General features: G+C 33.7%; 2 protein-coding genes across 4 annotated transcripts in view; one reads left to right on the forward strand and one right to left on the reverse strand.

The window, feature by feature from the left end:
• Window positions 1-4,949: 4,949 nt before the first annotated feature.
• The window catches only part of LOC143539022 (mechanosensitive ion channel protein 10-like), a 250,122-nt gene continuing 238,324 nt past the window's right edge, over window positions 4,950-16,747 (forward strand). Inside the window, exons 1-6 of one of the 3 annotated variants that reach the window (XM_077032455.1) lie at window positions 4,950-4,965; window positions 6,068-7,475; window positions 7,558-7,678; window positions 8,295-8,588; window positions 8,669-8,871; window positions 9,454-10,155. In XM_077032455.1, the coding sequence (XP_076888570.1) occupies window positions 6,082-7,475; window positions 7,558-7,678; window positions 8,295-8,588; window positions 8,669-8,871; window positions 9,454-9,715 (2,274 nt within the window). In that variant the 5' untranslated portion in view covers window positions 4,950-4,965; window positions 6,068-6,081 and the 3' untranslated portion in view covers window positions 9,716-10,155. Of the gene's footprint in view, window positions 4,966-5,980; window positions 7,476-7,557; window positions 7,679-8,294; window positions 8,589-8,668; window positions 8,872-9,453; window positions 10,156-16,747 lie in introns of those variants that run through there. The other 2 variants (XM_077032447.1, XM_077032459.1) reach the window with 2 other exon arrangements.
• On the reverse strand, window positions 10,422-14,375 carry LOC143539046 (peroxisome biogenesis factor 10-like). Its single transcript, XM_077032468.1, has 11 exons — window positions 14,154-14,375; window positions 13,982-14,013; window positions 13,237-13,326; window positions 12,661-12,755; window positions 12,375-12,573; window positions 12,219-12,288; window positions 11,969-12,047; window positions 11,742-11,875; window positions 11,519-11,613; window positions 11,337-11,425; window positions 10,422-10,762 (listed from the first exon to the last, which is right to left on the reverse strand). Exons 1-11 carry the CDS (start codon window positions 14,335-14,337, stop codon window positions 10,660-10,662), a joined length of 1,170 nt encoding a protein of 389 aa, XP_076888583.1. The 5' UTR covers window positions 14,338-14,375; the 3' UTR covers window positions 10,422-10,659.

A 16,747-nucleotide genomic window follows, 5' to 3' on the forward strand; every position in this document is an offset into this window, starting at 1 on the left:
TGTTAGCCGAAACAAGTGTGTGTCTTAGGTCCAATCCTAAGGGACACATGACACATGGATGTTGTAGCTCCCACTCGATCCCGCATCCAAATGCTTCGAGCATCTTCTTCAACCCCGTTGTGATCCACTGGGCTTGAACTTGGGCCTTAGCTTCCATAAGCTTCCATTTGGGCTCAATTGGTGGGCTTAGGTCCTTTTGGGCTTGAATCCCTTAATGGGCTTGTGAGACCCATTATCACCATACCCGGCCCAATTAGGCCCAAACTTCCAATTTTGCAATCTTCTTTATTTTACAAAACAAATGTCCTAATACATTTTTCTATAAAATAAAGATATTACAAATAACCTATTTATTACATACCCATATGAATAAATAATTACAAAATTACAAAATTGCCCCTAATTAATTATTACAAACCGAAACTTGAATAATTAACTACAATCACAACATCAACCACAAACAAACATCCACTTGGTCTACGGCTCGGTCTAGTTTTAACAAACATAACCCGTTATGTTTTAGGAACCCGTTCCAAAACCCCTTGACTTTATCGGGCCTAGCCCAACCCAATTTGGGCTTGACCCAATAACATGATTATGGGCTTCGGCCCACATGTGCAAAACACATGGGCTTCGGCCCAATTAAAAAGCTCACGGGCTTCGGCCCATTTAACCAAAAATGGGCTTCGGCCCATATAGCTTTTTCCTTTTTAAGTCCGGTTAGCCCAATAACCATATCCAAGTGGGCTTCGGCCCAAAATCACCCGATTTGGGCTTCGGCCCATATACTCGGTTTTATTTTTTTTTATTTATTTTTTTTTTTTTTTGAACAAAGCCAAAAACAATAACAAGATTAAATACAAAGAAAATTCATGCATGTTAATTTTTTTTGTATAAAATCTTTCAAGGGGAAAAAATAAAACCGAGAACCCGAAGCTTAGTTTCCCGTATCCCGGCTCTTGATGCCATTTGTTGAGGTTTCTATAGGATTTAACAAACTTAGTTAACCGATTAACTAGTTATAATATATGCGGAAACGTGATAGACAAACTAAACATATGTATCCATGTGTTTATATATGTATATGTTCATGAATAACCTAGTTTATTCATGTTATAAGATTACCAATAATCTATTTACTAGAAACCCGAAGCAAGGATCAAATGATACGGAAAAGCTAAACTATCAAGCTAGTAAACACTTACATTCTTAACCCTTTAAGAGTTTAGTAGATGGTTGAAGAAGATGATGATGTGAATGTTAGACTTTCAAAGGAAAACCCTCAAACGGAATATACCCCGAGCCTTCAACACACACCGAGCTATGCTAGGAAGCTTGAACACGAAAAACCGAGACCCGAGCCTTTCTTTTTCTTTTGGCCGTAAAACAAGAAAGAAAGAAAGGAAGAAGTTGTATATGTTTTTTGTTACTTGAAAGTGTATTAATAATGTTATATTTTGATCATCATATCTTTTCATTATACATCAACATACACCCATGATATTAGGTAAATATGATCATGTATGTATTACCAAATATATGACATGATGTGATCAAGACTATGGGGTGTGGGGCCCACCCAAAACCGGCCCCAATTATGTCCTTTTTTTTTTTTTTTTTTTTATTTTATATTTTATATTTTATAAAATATATAAACACCCCATCTTTTATAAACCATTTTATAAAAGAATACATAGTTAAATAATTATTCCAATAATAATTATTTGAATAAATAAATTAACCAATTAATTTATTTAACACTTTCAAGTAAATATTCAGAAACCCGATTTTCTGAATGTATCGTGTTCTGTATTTGTTTTATAGATCTTATCTTAACAAATATATAATTGGTGTGTGTCTAACTCGTTATTGGGTATGACCCGACTTGGATCAAACACGGCTAGCCGCATTAACCTAATTATGTGTCTCGGGCATATGGTATTCCAACAATCTCCCACTTGCACGTGACTCATAAGAAGTTAATGCTAATGGTGAATACCGCCTAACAACAGGTCACCACCCCTAGTGTGTTTGATTAAGTGCCATTCAATAACATCATCCCCTTCAAGTCCATACTTGATATGATATAGGTAAGTCTTATCATTACATCCCTTTGTTACTAGATGTCCTGTCAAAACGGAGAGACACAGATTGATCATTCTCTCATTGATTTAACTTAACAGGCCTTAGACATCTAAACTCTCAACACATAAGAGGAACAAATTCCATCTTGAGAACCACGCGATCATATCCATCTCCACTAGGCAATAATGCCTAACCACCAATTCAGGAGGAAACCCAATAAATCTTGGGAAAACCCCCTTGTGGGATTCGAACCCAGGACCTTATTGTCCCTAAGCCTTATCCCACCAACAAGATGCCACTAGGCTATAAAGCCATGGACCTTATGTGAAAGTTAAATACACATTATTAATATCACAGTTTAGATTAACTCTATTAATATAACAAATTAATATAACAAAGTATTTATAGTACAAACTACAAAACACATAAAAACCTTCTCTGCTATTATTACACATGATGTAAAATAATTACGTAACATATATATAATATGAATTATAGCGACGAGCCAACAAAACAACATATACACCACATAGCCTTATAAGTTTTTTATTTAATTTTGTATGATAAACTAAAAAATTCAAAATAGTCATCATGTAATAAACTTTTTAGTACCTTTTGACTTTGATTAACAAAACTTGTTTATAATAAGGTAGGACAGCACTTTGAAAAACGTATATTTTGTTCTTAGATCGACTCGGTCTACTAAATTAAATAATGTGTTTCTTAAGTACAAATACTCTTAAATAATGATTTTATAATACAAAAATCGTTACTAGAAAATTCATCATCATGGACAACCCAACATCCTCAAGAGGACAGACAAACCAAAATGTAAATTAAATATATATTTTATTAATATTCATGAATGATCATCACGACAAATAGTAGAATTAGTTATTTATTTGAAACGAGTAACTTGCATTTTTACAAAAAAAAAATGGTACTATATTATACATTTATTCTCAAATTAAAAGATATATCATTGATGTATGAGGCTGTAACTCGTAGTCTAGTATGTAAGTAATATCCGATCGAAGGTTGCTTGATGCTAATGGACTTTCACCGAAATATAACCGATGTCTACTACTTTCACCGATGAATTTCTAACATATGTATTGGTCGCTGAAAGCCCTTTGTATTGTATTGAATTAAATAAAACTTTATTTATTTATCAATCTGTAAACAATATTTTTTAATCCAAAACAAATACAAGCATACAACATTTGACTTTTATATATCTGAAATGTTTTTATTTATCTTTAACAAATCATTAACAATCTCATAAATGTTTTCATATTATAACTTTAAAGGTAGTTGAACCAAAAATACCAAGATCATACACATGTGTACAGTGTATATCATAGCTTTTGCTTATTTGGTATTCTAGAAACATTCTAGTCAGAAAAACCGTCAGCTTATAACTTGATAGTTGTTTGTTGTATTTCCAATCTCTTTTTAATTTGTTTCAGTCTCATATCCAAAACCTATTACGTCAAAGAAGATTAATTTAAATAATACACACTTTTCTAACTTATTAAACTAAAATTAGTTAGAAAAGAATAATACTATTCACACTCTCCCACTTATGCAAACACCCACAATACGACTCGTATAAAGTCATACGATTCATATAAACTTTTTTGTACCTAGTATCGTACAAAGAAGTTGCCGATCTTTTATACAATTTGCATGACTCTACACGAGTCGTATATCCACGAATCGTATAAAATCAAAGTTATTTATGACCATACAAGGTTCTCCCCGGTTCACGCAGCGAAGATTATTTGAGACGAAAAAAATTCCGACAATTATTTGATACTATACAAGACTCTGCAAATTATTTAAGACGATACAAGATTCCGTTAATTATTTAACTCGACATAATATTCCACTAGCCATTCTAAAACCTTAAATAAAAAAAATTAAATTTGAAGCTGCTAGGATCATACGACTCGTATACATGCATATAACTAACTTTATTGATATTATCCAACTCGTATGAAACTGGTCATACGAGTTGCATGACCCGTATAAGTGGGACCAGTTGTTTGGATTTAGGAGAGGACGTATGTGAAGCATTAGAAATAGAAAAAGAAATCATTAGTTAGATATATGGAATAATATTGTTATGACCCAAGTAGTAGGGTAGACAAACACATAAAAATGGTTAACAATGGAAAGTATTTATCTATTTATCAATATCTACTGTTTATATAAGTTGATGTCTCTTTTATAAATAAAGATATAAATAAAGTAGTGTCTGTTTCTGTTTGTTGATGTATCTTTTTTAAATAAATGATTTTAAAGTGTGTCTCATTAGTGCACTATCAAATTCAATATATTCCTTCCTTACTTCCGTTGCCGGAATATTATTCCGTCCGGCGCACATGCAGTTGAATCATTTAAATCACATATGTACAGCTTTCTAGAAGAATAACACGTTAATTATAATAATAGTCTTCTTCGTCTTTCCTATTATTATTATTTAAATAATAATTTGTTGTTTCGAATTAAATACTTATCGTGCTAAGCAATAACTCACTCTCTCTCTCTAGTTCTTTGTTTCTCTCTCTAGAAATATTAATATTAATATAAACCCTAAGTGAGTAATTGAATGTTTTGAATCTGAAACAACTTGATGTAAATGACTAAATGAGAGTGAAGTGAAAGCTGCTTCAGTATTAGGTAACAGATCTATCTCTGTTATATATTATTACTTGTTACTTAATTGACTTCATAATATGCTTGTTGTAGATTATTATTATTATTATTATTATTATTTGTGCTTTTAATTTGTTCTTGTATTGGAAGTTTTAACTCTCCAATTGGAAGTTTAACAGATCTCAGCTCAGCTCAGCTCACTGTTGTTGATTCACCTGTGTGTGTGTGTGTGTGTGTGTGCACGGTTCTGTTTCGGTTTCGGTTATTAGTCTTAACTGAATTAACCTGTCGGTTTTAGGTTAATCGGTTTGGTTTGGTTATTAGACTCAACTGAACTAACCAGTCGGTTTTCGGTTAATCGGTTCTGTTCATTCAGTTCATTTGTTGGTTTTCGGTGTGGTTCGGTTCGGTTATTAGCCTCAACCGAATTAGCTAATCGGTTTTCGGTTCATTCGGTTCATTTGTTGGTTTTTGGTTTGGTTCAGTTCGATTATTAGCCACAACAGAACTAACTAGTCGGTTTTCGGTTAATCGGTTAGGTTTATTTGTTGGCTCAATTGTTGTTTGGCCTGAGTGTAAGGTCCAACCCAAGAATTAGGGTTTTATAATATTTGATAGTGTCTTGGCTAGCAAGTTAGGTTAGTCTATATAAACCGAGTTATGGTTAGACATTAGAGATGGTGAAGTTGGTGCAACCGAGTTAGGGTTCATCAAGAGTCAAACCGAGTTAGGGTTTGAGGTTTGTAATCAGTTTTTTGAGTGAGATTTTTTGATTAATATAAACGAGAGTTATTCGTTTATTCGTGTTTGTTTATCGATCCGGGACTTGAATTGGTATCAAAGCCAAGTTTAAGATTATTCGGTTCATTTGTCGATTTTCGGTTTGATTTGGTTTGTTTGGTTATTAGCCTCAAGTCCTCAACCGAACTAACTGATCGGTTTTCGGTTTGGTTTATTTGGTTAATTTGTCAGTTCGGTTCGGTTAATCTCGTCTAATAACCAAATCGAACTTGAGCTAAAGTTTTGCTTTGAAATACATGAAATGGAGATATAAATACATGAGATGGAGGCATAAAAACTAGAAATATATGAAAATTTGAATGGTTCGGTTCGGTTGATTTCAGTTAACCGAGGGTACATAAAACCTGATAACCTACTTTTGGTTAATACGGTTTCAGTAAACTTTGGTTTGGTTTCGGTTAACAGTTCGGTTATTGCTCACAGATTAGTCATTAATCGATTTCATACTTGTAGATTATTTGTGCTTAGTGAATGGTTTTTAATTTGTTGTATTAGAACTTGAATTCTGTTTAATTTATAGGTTTATGAGTTTGAATGGATAAAACCTCAAAACCAGGGGAGATAAGCATGACAGACAACAAAAAACACGAAGTGGCGGTGACGATCGATAGAGGTGTTGCCGAATCACCTCATAGAAAATCGGCCGATACGTATCCAGAAAACGCAGTTTTCATGCCAAGCCCTAACCGGCCTCCCAAAATCCCCAATCCCGAAACATTAACCAGGCGAAAAACTATGTCAAGATCAATTTACTCGAAGCCGAAGTCAAGGTTCGGTGAGCAGCCGGTGATTGACCACAACATGTTCGATGAAACGCTTGAACCAGCTGGCCAGACCTCAAATTCACCTATAAGACCTTCATCGAATCGTGCATCGCCTAGAACGACGGGAAACACTGCAGCTTCTCCAAATGGTACACCGTTGAAGGAGACCACGAGAACTATCTCCATAACGCCAAAAACTCCATTAATGGCGTCACCGGGAGCTGCAGGAGGAGCTGCTGAAGAGGATGAGGATGAAGAGATTTACAAAAAGGTGAGTATTAAAAAGAAACTTAAGTACAAGAAAGTGAAGATAAAGGTTCTATTCGAATGGATTGTGTTTCTATTGCTTTTGGGTTGTCTTATCTCGAGCTTGACAATTGACAAGTTGAAAGAACACAAAATCTGGAGCTTGGAGCTATGGAAATGGTTTGTGCTGTTAACCGTCATCATTTGTGGCATGTTAGTTACCAACTGGCTCATGCATTTCATCGTGTTGTTGATAGAATTAAACTTCTTGTTGAGAAAAAAAGTATTATATTTCGTTCACGGGTTAAAGAAAAGCGTACAAGTATTCATTTGGTTGATTCTGGTTCTTGTTACTTGGACATCATTGTTTAACACTTCAGATGTCGAAAGATCAAAAACCGCATCTCGGGTTTTAGATTACATCACTTGGACTATCGTTTCGTTATTAGTCGGTGCAATCCTATGGCTTTTAAAGACTTTACTTCTTAAAATTTTAGCCACGTCATTCCACGTCAGCAATTTCTTTGATAGGATTCAAGAATCAATCTTTTTGCAGTATGTATTGTTAACCCTTTCGGGACCACCAGTAATGGAATCTTTACAAATGGTTGGGGCGGTTGCTAGTAAAAGTCATTTGAGTTTTCAGGTTAAGAGAAAGGGGAAAGAGTCGAAAACGAAGGAAGTGATTGATGTAAGTAAATTACATCAGATTAAACGAGAGAAAGTGTCGGCTTGGACTATGAAAATGTTGGTTGATGTAATATCGAATTCGGGGCTTTCAACGTTCTCTGGTGAGCTTGAAGAAAGCGCTTATGATGGACCAAATGAATCAGCAGCAGATAAGGAAATTAATAATGAAATGGAAGCAATTGCTGCTGCTTATCATATATTCAGAAATGTAGCTCAGCCTGGTTTCACGTAAGAATGCCTACTTTTTAAACACGCGTCATTGATTCATTATTCATAATTTGTTTATAAATATTGTATCTTTACATTGTAGATACATTGAAGATTTGGATCTAAGGAGATTCATGATCAAGGAAGAGGTAGATGTCGTGTTTCCATTGATTGACGTGGCTGAAAAAGGACAAATTGACCGAAAAACATTAACAGAATGGGTGGTAAGACTCTTTTATCTTATTCATATGATGTAAAAAAGATATCTAGGATATATATTTGATCAGGTTATATTTATTTGTATATACAATTAGCAGTGGTTATGAATGGTGATTTACAAGCTCTCCAACACAAGGCATATTCTTAAAACCTACTATTATTTTAATACTACAATTACTTTTGAACACATTTTGTTTCTGTTATAACTTTTAAATCTAATGTTTATCAAAATGCCAAATACACTGTTTTACATGTTTTCTTACTCTATGTTTCAATGTAAATTTATTCAAACTGACAAAATTCCGAATATACCCTTGATATGCTTTTTTTTTCTTATCTACGTTTCGATAAATTTTTGTTTTTTTTTTCAAAAATCACCTATTGTTTTCATATTATGACTACCTTTAGGCATACTTTCTTTGTTTCTTGTAACTTTTAAAATGTAATGTTTTACAAAATTTCGGATACACCGTGATGGTGCACTTATTTATTTACGTTTTGATATTGATTTTATTCAAAACCGAGCTGCCACTACGCGTAAGAAATGAATACTAGTTTGAGTACAATTTGTTAACCAAGTGATTGTTTTCGTCATTCATGTCACTTTGTTTTTTTATGCAGGTCAAAGTTTACAAAAGTCGTAAAGCTTTGGCACACGCGTTAAGTGACACCAAAACAGCAGTAAAACAACTGGACAAGCTTGTTACAGTCGTCTTGTTTGTTGTAGTGTTAGTCGTGTGGCTTCTTTTGACCGAAATTGCTACCACGAAAGTGCTCGTTTTACTCTCGTCACAGCTTGTTGTGGCTGCTTTTATATTTGGAAATACCTGCAAGACGATTTTTGAAGCTATTGTTTTTGTTTTCATTATGCATCCGTTTGATGTTGGTGATCGTTGCGTCATTGATGGGGTTCAGGTACAAATTGGTCACTTTTTTGTTATTTATGGTTTGCATTTGATTAAATGATTAACGATTAACTACTTGTTACTTGACAGCTGATAGTTGAAGAGATGAATATATTAACAACGGTTTTCTTGAAATTTGATAACGAGAAGATATATTATCCCAATTCGGTTTTGTCAACAAAACCAATCAGCAATTTCTATAGAAGCCCTGACATGGGAGATAACGTGCATTTCTCTATTGATTTCGCTACACCGATTGAGAAGATCGGGCTCTTGAAAGACAAGATCAAAAAGTAAGTTTTATATTTGCATAACTATAATAATTTAATAAGTTCTGCAAAAATTTAGGTAGGCGTGTAAATGAAACAAATAGAACATGTTTCTGTTCATTCATTTAGCTTTAATTGAACAAACGATTAAACGAACGGGGTTTTCTTGTTCATGTTGTTTCGTTAATAAAATGAATGTGTCTATGTTCGTTTATGTGCGATTGTTAAAAGTATAAACGAGTGGTTCACGAACGTAAAAAAACGAACACAGATGAACGAACACTACTGAGATAAAACCGAGTAAAAGTAAATGTGACAATGTGTTGAGCTTAAAAAGTTATTATAGCTAGACTAAGTTGTAATGGGCTTAAAAGTTTTAAATGAATATATTAACATACGTAAACGGTCGAACTTAACCAAACGTGAACTAACAAACGTAAATGAATATTCATGAACATAAATGAACGAATGAGACATGTGTTCAGGTTTGCTTGTTTATAATGTAAACGAAATACACGAACTTCCTGCCGAACAGTTCATTGACGTTCAATTTGTTTGTAGGCCTAAATTTAGGGTATATTATGAAGTGTTGTTATTTATGGTCAGGTATTTGGAGAAGAATTCTCAATTATGGCACCCGAATCACAGTGTTGTTATTAAGGAGATTGAAAACGTGAACAAGATAAATATAGCACTTTTTTTTAATCATACGATGAATTTTCAAGATTTTACTGAAAGGAATAGGCGAAGAAGTGAACTGGTTTTAGAACTGAAGAAACTGTTTGAAGAGTTGAAGATCAAATGCCATCTCCTTCCTCAAGACGTTCATTTGCATCGTCTGGAAACAACAACCGCGCCTGCCAAATAACCACACAATTCAAAGGTCTCTTCTTTCTCGACACAAGTTTTGATTTTTGACTCGTTTATGTCTACTTTTAACTGAAGAAAATTATTTTGGCATTGATGTTGGTTTTTCGTATTCAGGATCTCGTGCACGCAACATGATGAAGCATTATATGCATTTTGAGGATAATATAAGTTTTAAGGAGGTTAGTAATGTCTTGAATCTTGCGTTTTTTTGTGGAGGCAACTTAGACGCGTTACCTGGTCCTGTTCCATGATAGACCTTACACGAAGATGGTTTCTTTTTCTGAGTTGTGTTGCACTGGCTGGGTTTTCGATCTTGTAAAGTATATTATGGTATGTTGTACGACTCGAATTATTTACTTGGTTATTGTAACTCATGTGTCCTTGAAACTTATGCTTAAGTCATCTAGTTCTTAAAATATATGTCCTTACGAGTTATTACTAATGGTTATGTCTACGCCTCTACAGGTCAGATTACAATTAATAATACATAACTCAGAATCATTCAAAACCGACTATTTTTGGTATGGGCTGTGTCAGTTCGGTTATGCATGTCGACTATTTGGTTATGGATTGGCTATTCTAGTTTCATGCGCACCACAAAGTGTACCTTGTTATTTGGTAGGTTGTACAATTTACTCTTCAGTCTTACATTGATCGAGAGAAACCCATGAAGCATACATTAATCGATGCTTTAGAAAAAAAGAAAATGCAATATAACTTCCCATACGACTTCCACTTTTCGTGTACTTCGTTCGATCAGTAAAAAATATTCTAAACTAGATTTTCTTTTCTACAAATGACATAATGTTACATGCAACATAACATGCATAATACAAATAAAAGCCTGAATATTTCGAGACGATCGTTATAGTTCTCGACATACCTTCATGGAAACCTTTACTTGTCACCAAACATGCATATTTCTTGTGTGATAATCGGGTGTTAAAAATCTGAATGGTACAAACAAACTAATGTTGAATGAGTTAGTGGAGATCGGCATAAAGGACATTCGGGCTTTTCGTTACACCATTCCATTATGCAGTTCCTACACAAAACACAACCATTATTAGAGAGCGTGTGAGTGACAAATTGTTTATAATACACGACAATAATATTTTAAATATTTGAATATAATGATATAGGAGATTGTATGAATTAAAAATAGACCAAAGATTTTCAACCCGTTTGACCATTTTCTCTTATGGTGAACTTATTTTGATTGACCCATTACCAAAAGCGCAAATCGACCCTCGAGGGTGATGTATAGGCTTGTAAACGAGCTGAACAAAGCATGTTTGTGTTCGTTCGTTTAACTATACCATGAAAAACGATCCAACAAAACAACTAAAAGAATGAGGTTCTATTGTTCGTGTTCGTTTATGTTTGTAAAACTAGACTATATTTCAATGGGCCTAAGACATTTAATGAAAATATTAGCGAATGTAAACGAACGAACTTAAATAACCGTAATTAACAAACATATTTGTTCGTTTAACCAAATGAACTAATTTTTTTTTGTTCATGTCCGTTCATTTATCACATAAAAGAACTTCCCACCGAATGGTGAATGGTTCACTGTCGTTTACAGGCCTAATGATGTAGGTAGAAAGAGGAAATACCAGCAAAACACATGACCACAAGGAGTCGTGGTTGGATGTTGGCGGTTACTAAGGCAAAGTGTACATTTGCTAATCCCAATTGACGCCGACTGCAAAAATATTAATATTTGCTAATCCCAGTTAAACATTAATATTCTACATAACCGAAAAAACGTGAAATCATAATAAGTCAAAAAACACACCTCTGAAGTTGTCATGGAGTCTGATATCCCATAACCCTTGTCAGTGTCTCCAGTAATTAAATTTCCTTCTTCATTTAAAACAGGCAAACCACGCCCTAAAAACAAATAATAATAATAATAATAATAATAATAATAATGATAATAATAATAATAATAGTAATAATAATAATAATAAAACATATTAACTTAATCATCATAAAAATTATGTTGAGAAAATTAAGACCTGCTGAAGCTTGGTGAACCCTCAAGGATGAATGTTGAACCGAAGCTGTGATGGATGCTAAGTTGCTACGCCGCAATCCTTCAGCCACAATAACACATAACTGAACCAATAAAAACATGCCCAATATTTGGTATCTGCATTATATTACATTAAAAAAGATTAATAATATCATTAAAAAATTAAAATCATATGAAGTCATTTAGAATTAAGCATATGTAGACAACAACCTAGGCCTTTGATTCATTGGCTTTCCAATAAAAACATAACGTATGCCTGCTGCTCGCTTTGATATATGATAATATAGACCTGCAATATAATCAAATTGCTTGGTCATTATAACAAATTAATAATAATAATAATAACAATAATAATAATAATAATAATAATAATAATAATAATAATAATAATAATAATAATAATAATAATAATAATAATAATAATAATAATAATAATAATAACAATGTACAGAATACTAACCTTCAAAATAGAAGAACATAAGATTAGAACGAAGAACTAGCTGCAAAAACTCACGAGCTAATGGAAGCACCTGCGTTTTAAAGAAAAAATATTTAACCACTGGCCAAAGTATGGTTGTGAAGTGTGATCGATAAATTTGAATGTGAAGTGACATACTGCAGGCCATCTTTGAACTGTGTGCAACCAAATTCTGCTAAAATTTTCTTTAAATCTTGAAAACCGTGAAATGGAAACTACCGGTGAAGGAGAAGAAGAGGATTGAATAGCAGATAACTGATCTTGGCTGCTTCCAGAAGTTTCAAAATCATCAGATAGTGACTCGGTCAATGCAATGCCACGAGAAGCAATTCTAGAGCTGCAAATTACATGGTTGATTATAGTTATATTAAGCATTCGCAAAGTCACAGTTGCAAACCACAAACATCAGTAAAAAAAACTGAACCTGACTCTTTCGGCAATGTAGGGAACTGCACTTTGGTAAACAATAAAAAGGGCACGCCTTGCTGGCGTTGGAGGAAGTCCGTATGATCCTGCAACCTACGAGTATAAACCTTAATATTATTAAAGATTTTGGTGTCTATGATATGGCAAACTTAGCAAAGCTGATATAGATATCATTTCAATTATATGCTCCTTTATCTATCAACTTACAGTAGTAAAACTTTTTAACCAATAAACGAAAGATACAAAATATTTCCCCCCTAAGTCATTGCAACTGACTGGCTGCCTATCCTTAATATAAGCATTAAGCTAAACTAAGTCGATAAAAATAACAAATAAACAACATATGAAATAAGAACTTTCTAATGATTATGGACCACTTCATAAAAAACTTAAACGGAGGATCAACTTGTTTAGCTATGTTTTTTAAACGGTACTTGTTTAGCTATGTACCTATCGGTTAAAGTAGAAGTAAGCCTAAGGTAGAAGCTACAGGTTCAACTGTTCAACTTTCAATACATAGCAGCATTGGCAATTGAGGACCATGGTGTATAGATAGAGAGTATTATATTGGCACCTGTGTGATATCACAGTATTCTTCTCCTAGTGTCTGCTGTCCTGCCCCTGTTGTCAAGATATAGTACATCATCTGCCCCAAAAGCTTCGTCTGCATAATAACACAACATCACGGTTATAAAACTAACCTCAACAATACTCGCGTCCACTTATAAACAAAATATAAGTTCAAACTTTTAGGAACAATGTGAGCATCAATTATTGCTTGTTTTCTGGATTTAAGTGATTCTAAAGAACCTTGTGAAATCAAACCCTTTGATAAATGAGTTCAACAATCAGATACGCAAGTGGCTAGGGATGTAAACAAGCCAAGCCGAGCCCGAGCTTGACTAGACTTGAGCTCGGCTCATTTAACTTACAAAGAGCTCGAGTTTGGCTCGCTTTGAGCTCTATTTCTAAAGCTCAAGCTCCGCTTGTGAGTAGGTTTTCAAGCTTGAGTTGGGCTCGTTTACGATTAATTAATTAACTTATATGTGTGTGTGTGTAGTTATTTTTCTCAACTTTATATAACAACTATCAAAAATATATATATTTAATAAAAATTAAATATATAACAGACTAGTTTAAGTTCGCGAGCAAGCTCAAGCTCGACAAGTGAAGCTCATGCTCGTTAATTAAACAATCTCTTCACGAGCCAATCTCGAGTGGCTTAGCTCGTTTACACCCCTAAATGCGACATAACTGAACTCAATATGTTAATCTAAGGCCTATAACAAACTAAGTTAACAGAAAGAGAATAAACTAACCTCACTCTGGTAATAGATAGCAGCTCGTGTACCTAATATCAATTCAATCTCATAATAATAATAATAATAATAATAATAATAATAATAATAATAATAATAATAATAATTATTATTATTATTATTTATGAAAACCTAAAGCCATAAATAATTAATTATGAGATAAAGCTGATACCGAATAAGTGGCGGAAGGCGTCACGGCATGCTTCGTAGACGTACGAGGCGTACTGGTCGTCCTTCTGTGCCGCTCTCATTATCTCCGGCTGAGCCGCCAGAGGAAACCGCCGCCGAAGAGAATTGGATGTGCCGGCATCTTCTCTGGTATCGGCACCGGAAGATTCTCCGATTTCAATACCCATTTTTCATCAATCAAAGTCTGATGATTTTGTTATCTATTGCAATTTATTTATATGAGATATAATTGGTCCAAATTATTAGTTTTAGACTAAGGTGTTAACTAGTTAAACAATTGAGTTATTATACTTGTAGACTAGAATATAAAAACTACAAATGTTTAAACACCGATGATATTGATATTCTTAACTATATCGGGTTAAGCTAAAAACGGTTATAACCGGATATAATTTTGATATAAAAAGTAATTTAAAAAGTATATCATTTTATAATAAAAAATGATTTAAATTTAATTTTTTAATAAAAAAATAATTCAAAAACACTTAGTTTTTAAACAATTTTTTTAAATAACAATAAAATATCCCCTGCTAATTACCAAAATGCCTTTTGGTTTAAAACCGATATTTTAATAAAAACCGACGATTTGATGTTCAAATCAACTGTCAAAAATTATTGGCTCAAATTACCGGCTTTCTATATGAAATTCGGCATAACCGGTTCAACCAGCCTCCTCGTATCGGTTTTAAATCATTGATAAATGAACAACAATGATTGATATTTATATAGTAAATTTTATAAATTGGTAAAATAGAATTGAATGGTCAAAGAGACAAAACACTATTTTATTTAGGGTATTCGAGGCGCAGCTTGGGTAGGGCATTCGGCTTCAACGGGTTCTCAGCGACACTGACACCGATCCTTCAATTTGGCAAATCGGTATTCAGTTTAAACGGACTAGCTTCTGTATGTTCTTTCGACATGTACTCTTGGTAGGGCATGAGAAGGGTAAGACAACCTTACCTTTACCCCATAGGAATAGAGATGTTGCTTCCGATGTGACCCTTGGCTCGACAGTTGTTTTGCATCAAACCTTGGACACGAGATACATAACACTCAACCATCAGTCGATTAGTGCATGTTGTCTTTTGGCTATCAACACCACCACATAATGCCTGATTAGTCTTCCGCCACTTTTACGTTATTTTCACGAAATTAGTAAAATAACGTCAAAATTTGTGCAATTACACTTTTGCCCCCGTAGAGGCCACACATTTATACATTATATGCGCACACAACAAACATGACGTAATTTTCTAAATAACTCAACGACACTAAAAATAAAAAGCCCTAACACTTTCAAGGATTGATGCTCTATTGAGCAAGAATCAAAATAACTTTCTTTAATCGCATCAACATTAATAAGAACCTCATCATTATAAGCATACAACTCTTAAAATCAAACCCATTATAAGCATACAACTCTTAAAATCAAACCCTAAGGCTGGATGTTGTAGAAACAAAAAAACGACGGCATCCTTGCCATGTAGGCTGGATGGAGCCTTTTACACGGCGCCGAGCATCTCCACAACGGCGCCATCCATGCCCACTGCCATACACACCATGGCATTTTCTATGTATGGCTTTGTGCAATTGTGGTCCCCCCTCTAGCCGTTATGCAACTGTCATTTTCCAAAAAAATAAAAAATTAATAATTTTTGTAAACCATTATATAAACAAACACAAATTATACCCTACACCACACTTATTATTCTCTAAACCACACCAAAATCTCTCGTCTTCTTCAAAAAAAAAATCTCACACTGCAACTTATAATACTCAAGTATGCCATGAGTTGGTCATTGATGATTCTGCTAATTTGATAGTCTTAAATTGATCATTACTTAAACTTGATTGAAGTGTTCCACATTAGTTGTTGGTGACTGGTGAGTGATGTAACTGGAACACTTTTAGTAAGTTTAATGACTAAATTAGGATAAAACAATGTGAATATATAGATAAGAGTGGCTAAAAGTTTTGCCAATTTTCTAATGACGTTTCTGTATTTCTGTTAACATTTTTGTTGAATGCTAAAAATATTACATGTGTCTTAACATGTTTTATTAAGTTTATTAAACAAAGTTGATTGTTTTAATCACTGAACTACGTACAATCAGTAAGATTAATTCTAGATTAAAGTTGTTGGTTTTCTTTCTAAAGAGATTTGTGTGGCCATACTTAAAACATCTTTAGAGGCGTTACTTCACCAATGGAAGGACTTTGCACTACTAGAAAAATTGCCTTTAGTGACATGTGCACATTGACACGCAGTATTTATGACGCGCAGATACGCATGTCATTAAACAACGTCATATTTTGAGGATTTATGACACATATTTTTGTGTGTCATTGAACCGATGTCATAAATTAAAAAAATAATCTTGCGTGTCATATATGCATGTCATCTCTTATTCCAAATAAATATTTGAACCCCAACCAATATTAATTAGCAACTTTCTGGTGAGATTTTTGAACAAACTAGGGCTTTCTTTTCTTCTTCTTCTTCTTCTTCTTCTTCTTCTTCTTCTTCTCTCAATTCCCCCAAATTGAAACCATCAGTCCTCATTTAATCTGGCA

The sequence above is a fragment of the Bidens hawaiensis genome, unplaced genomic scaffold, assembly GCF_021521415.1.
Source record: "Bidens hawaiensis isolate Kalapana, Puna unplaced genomic scaffold, B.hawaiensis_p1.1 tig00000780_1, whole genome shotgun sequence".
NCBI lineage: Eukaryota > Viridiplantae > Streptophyta > Magnoliopsida > Asterales > Asteraceae > Bidens > Bidens hawaiensis.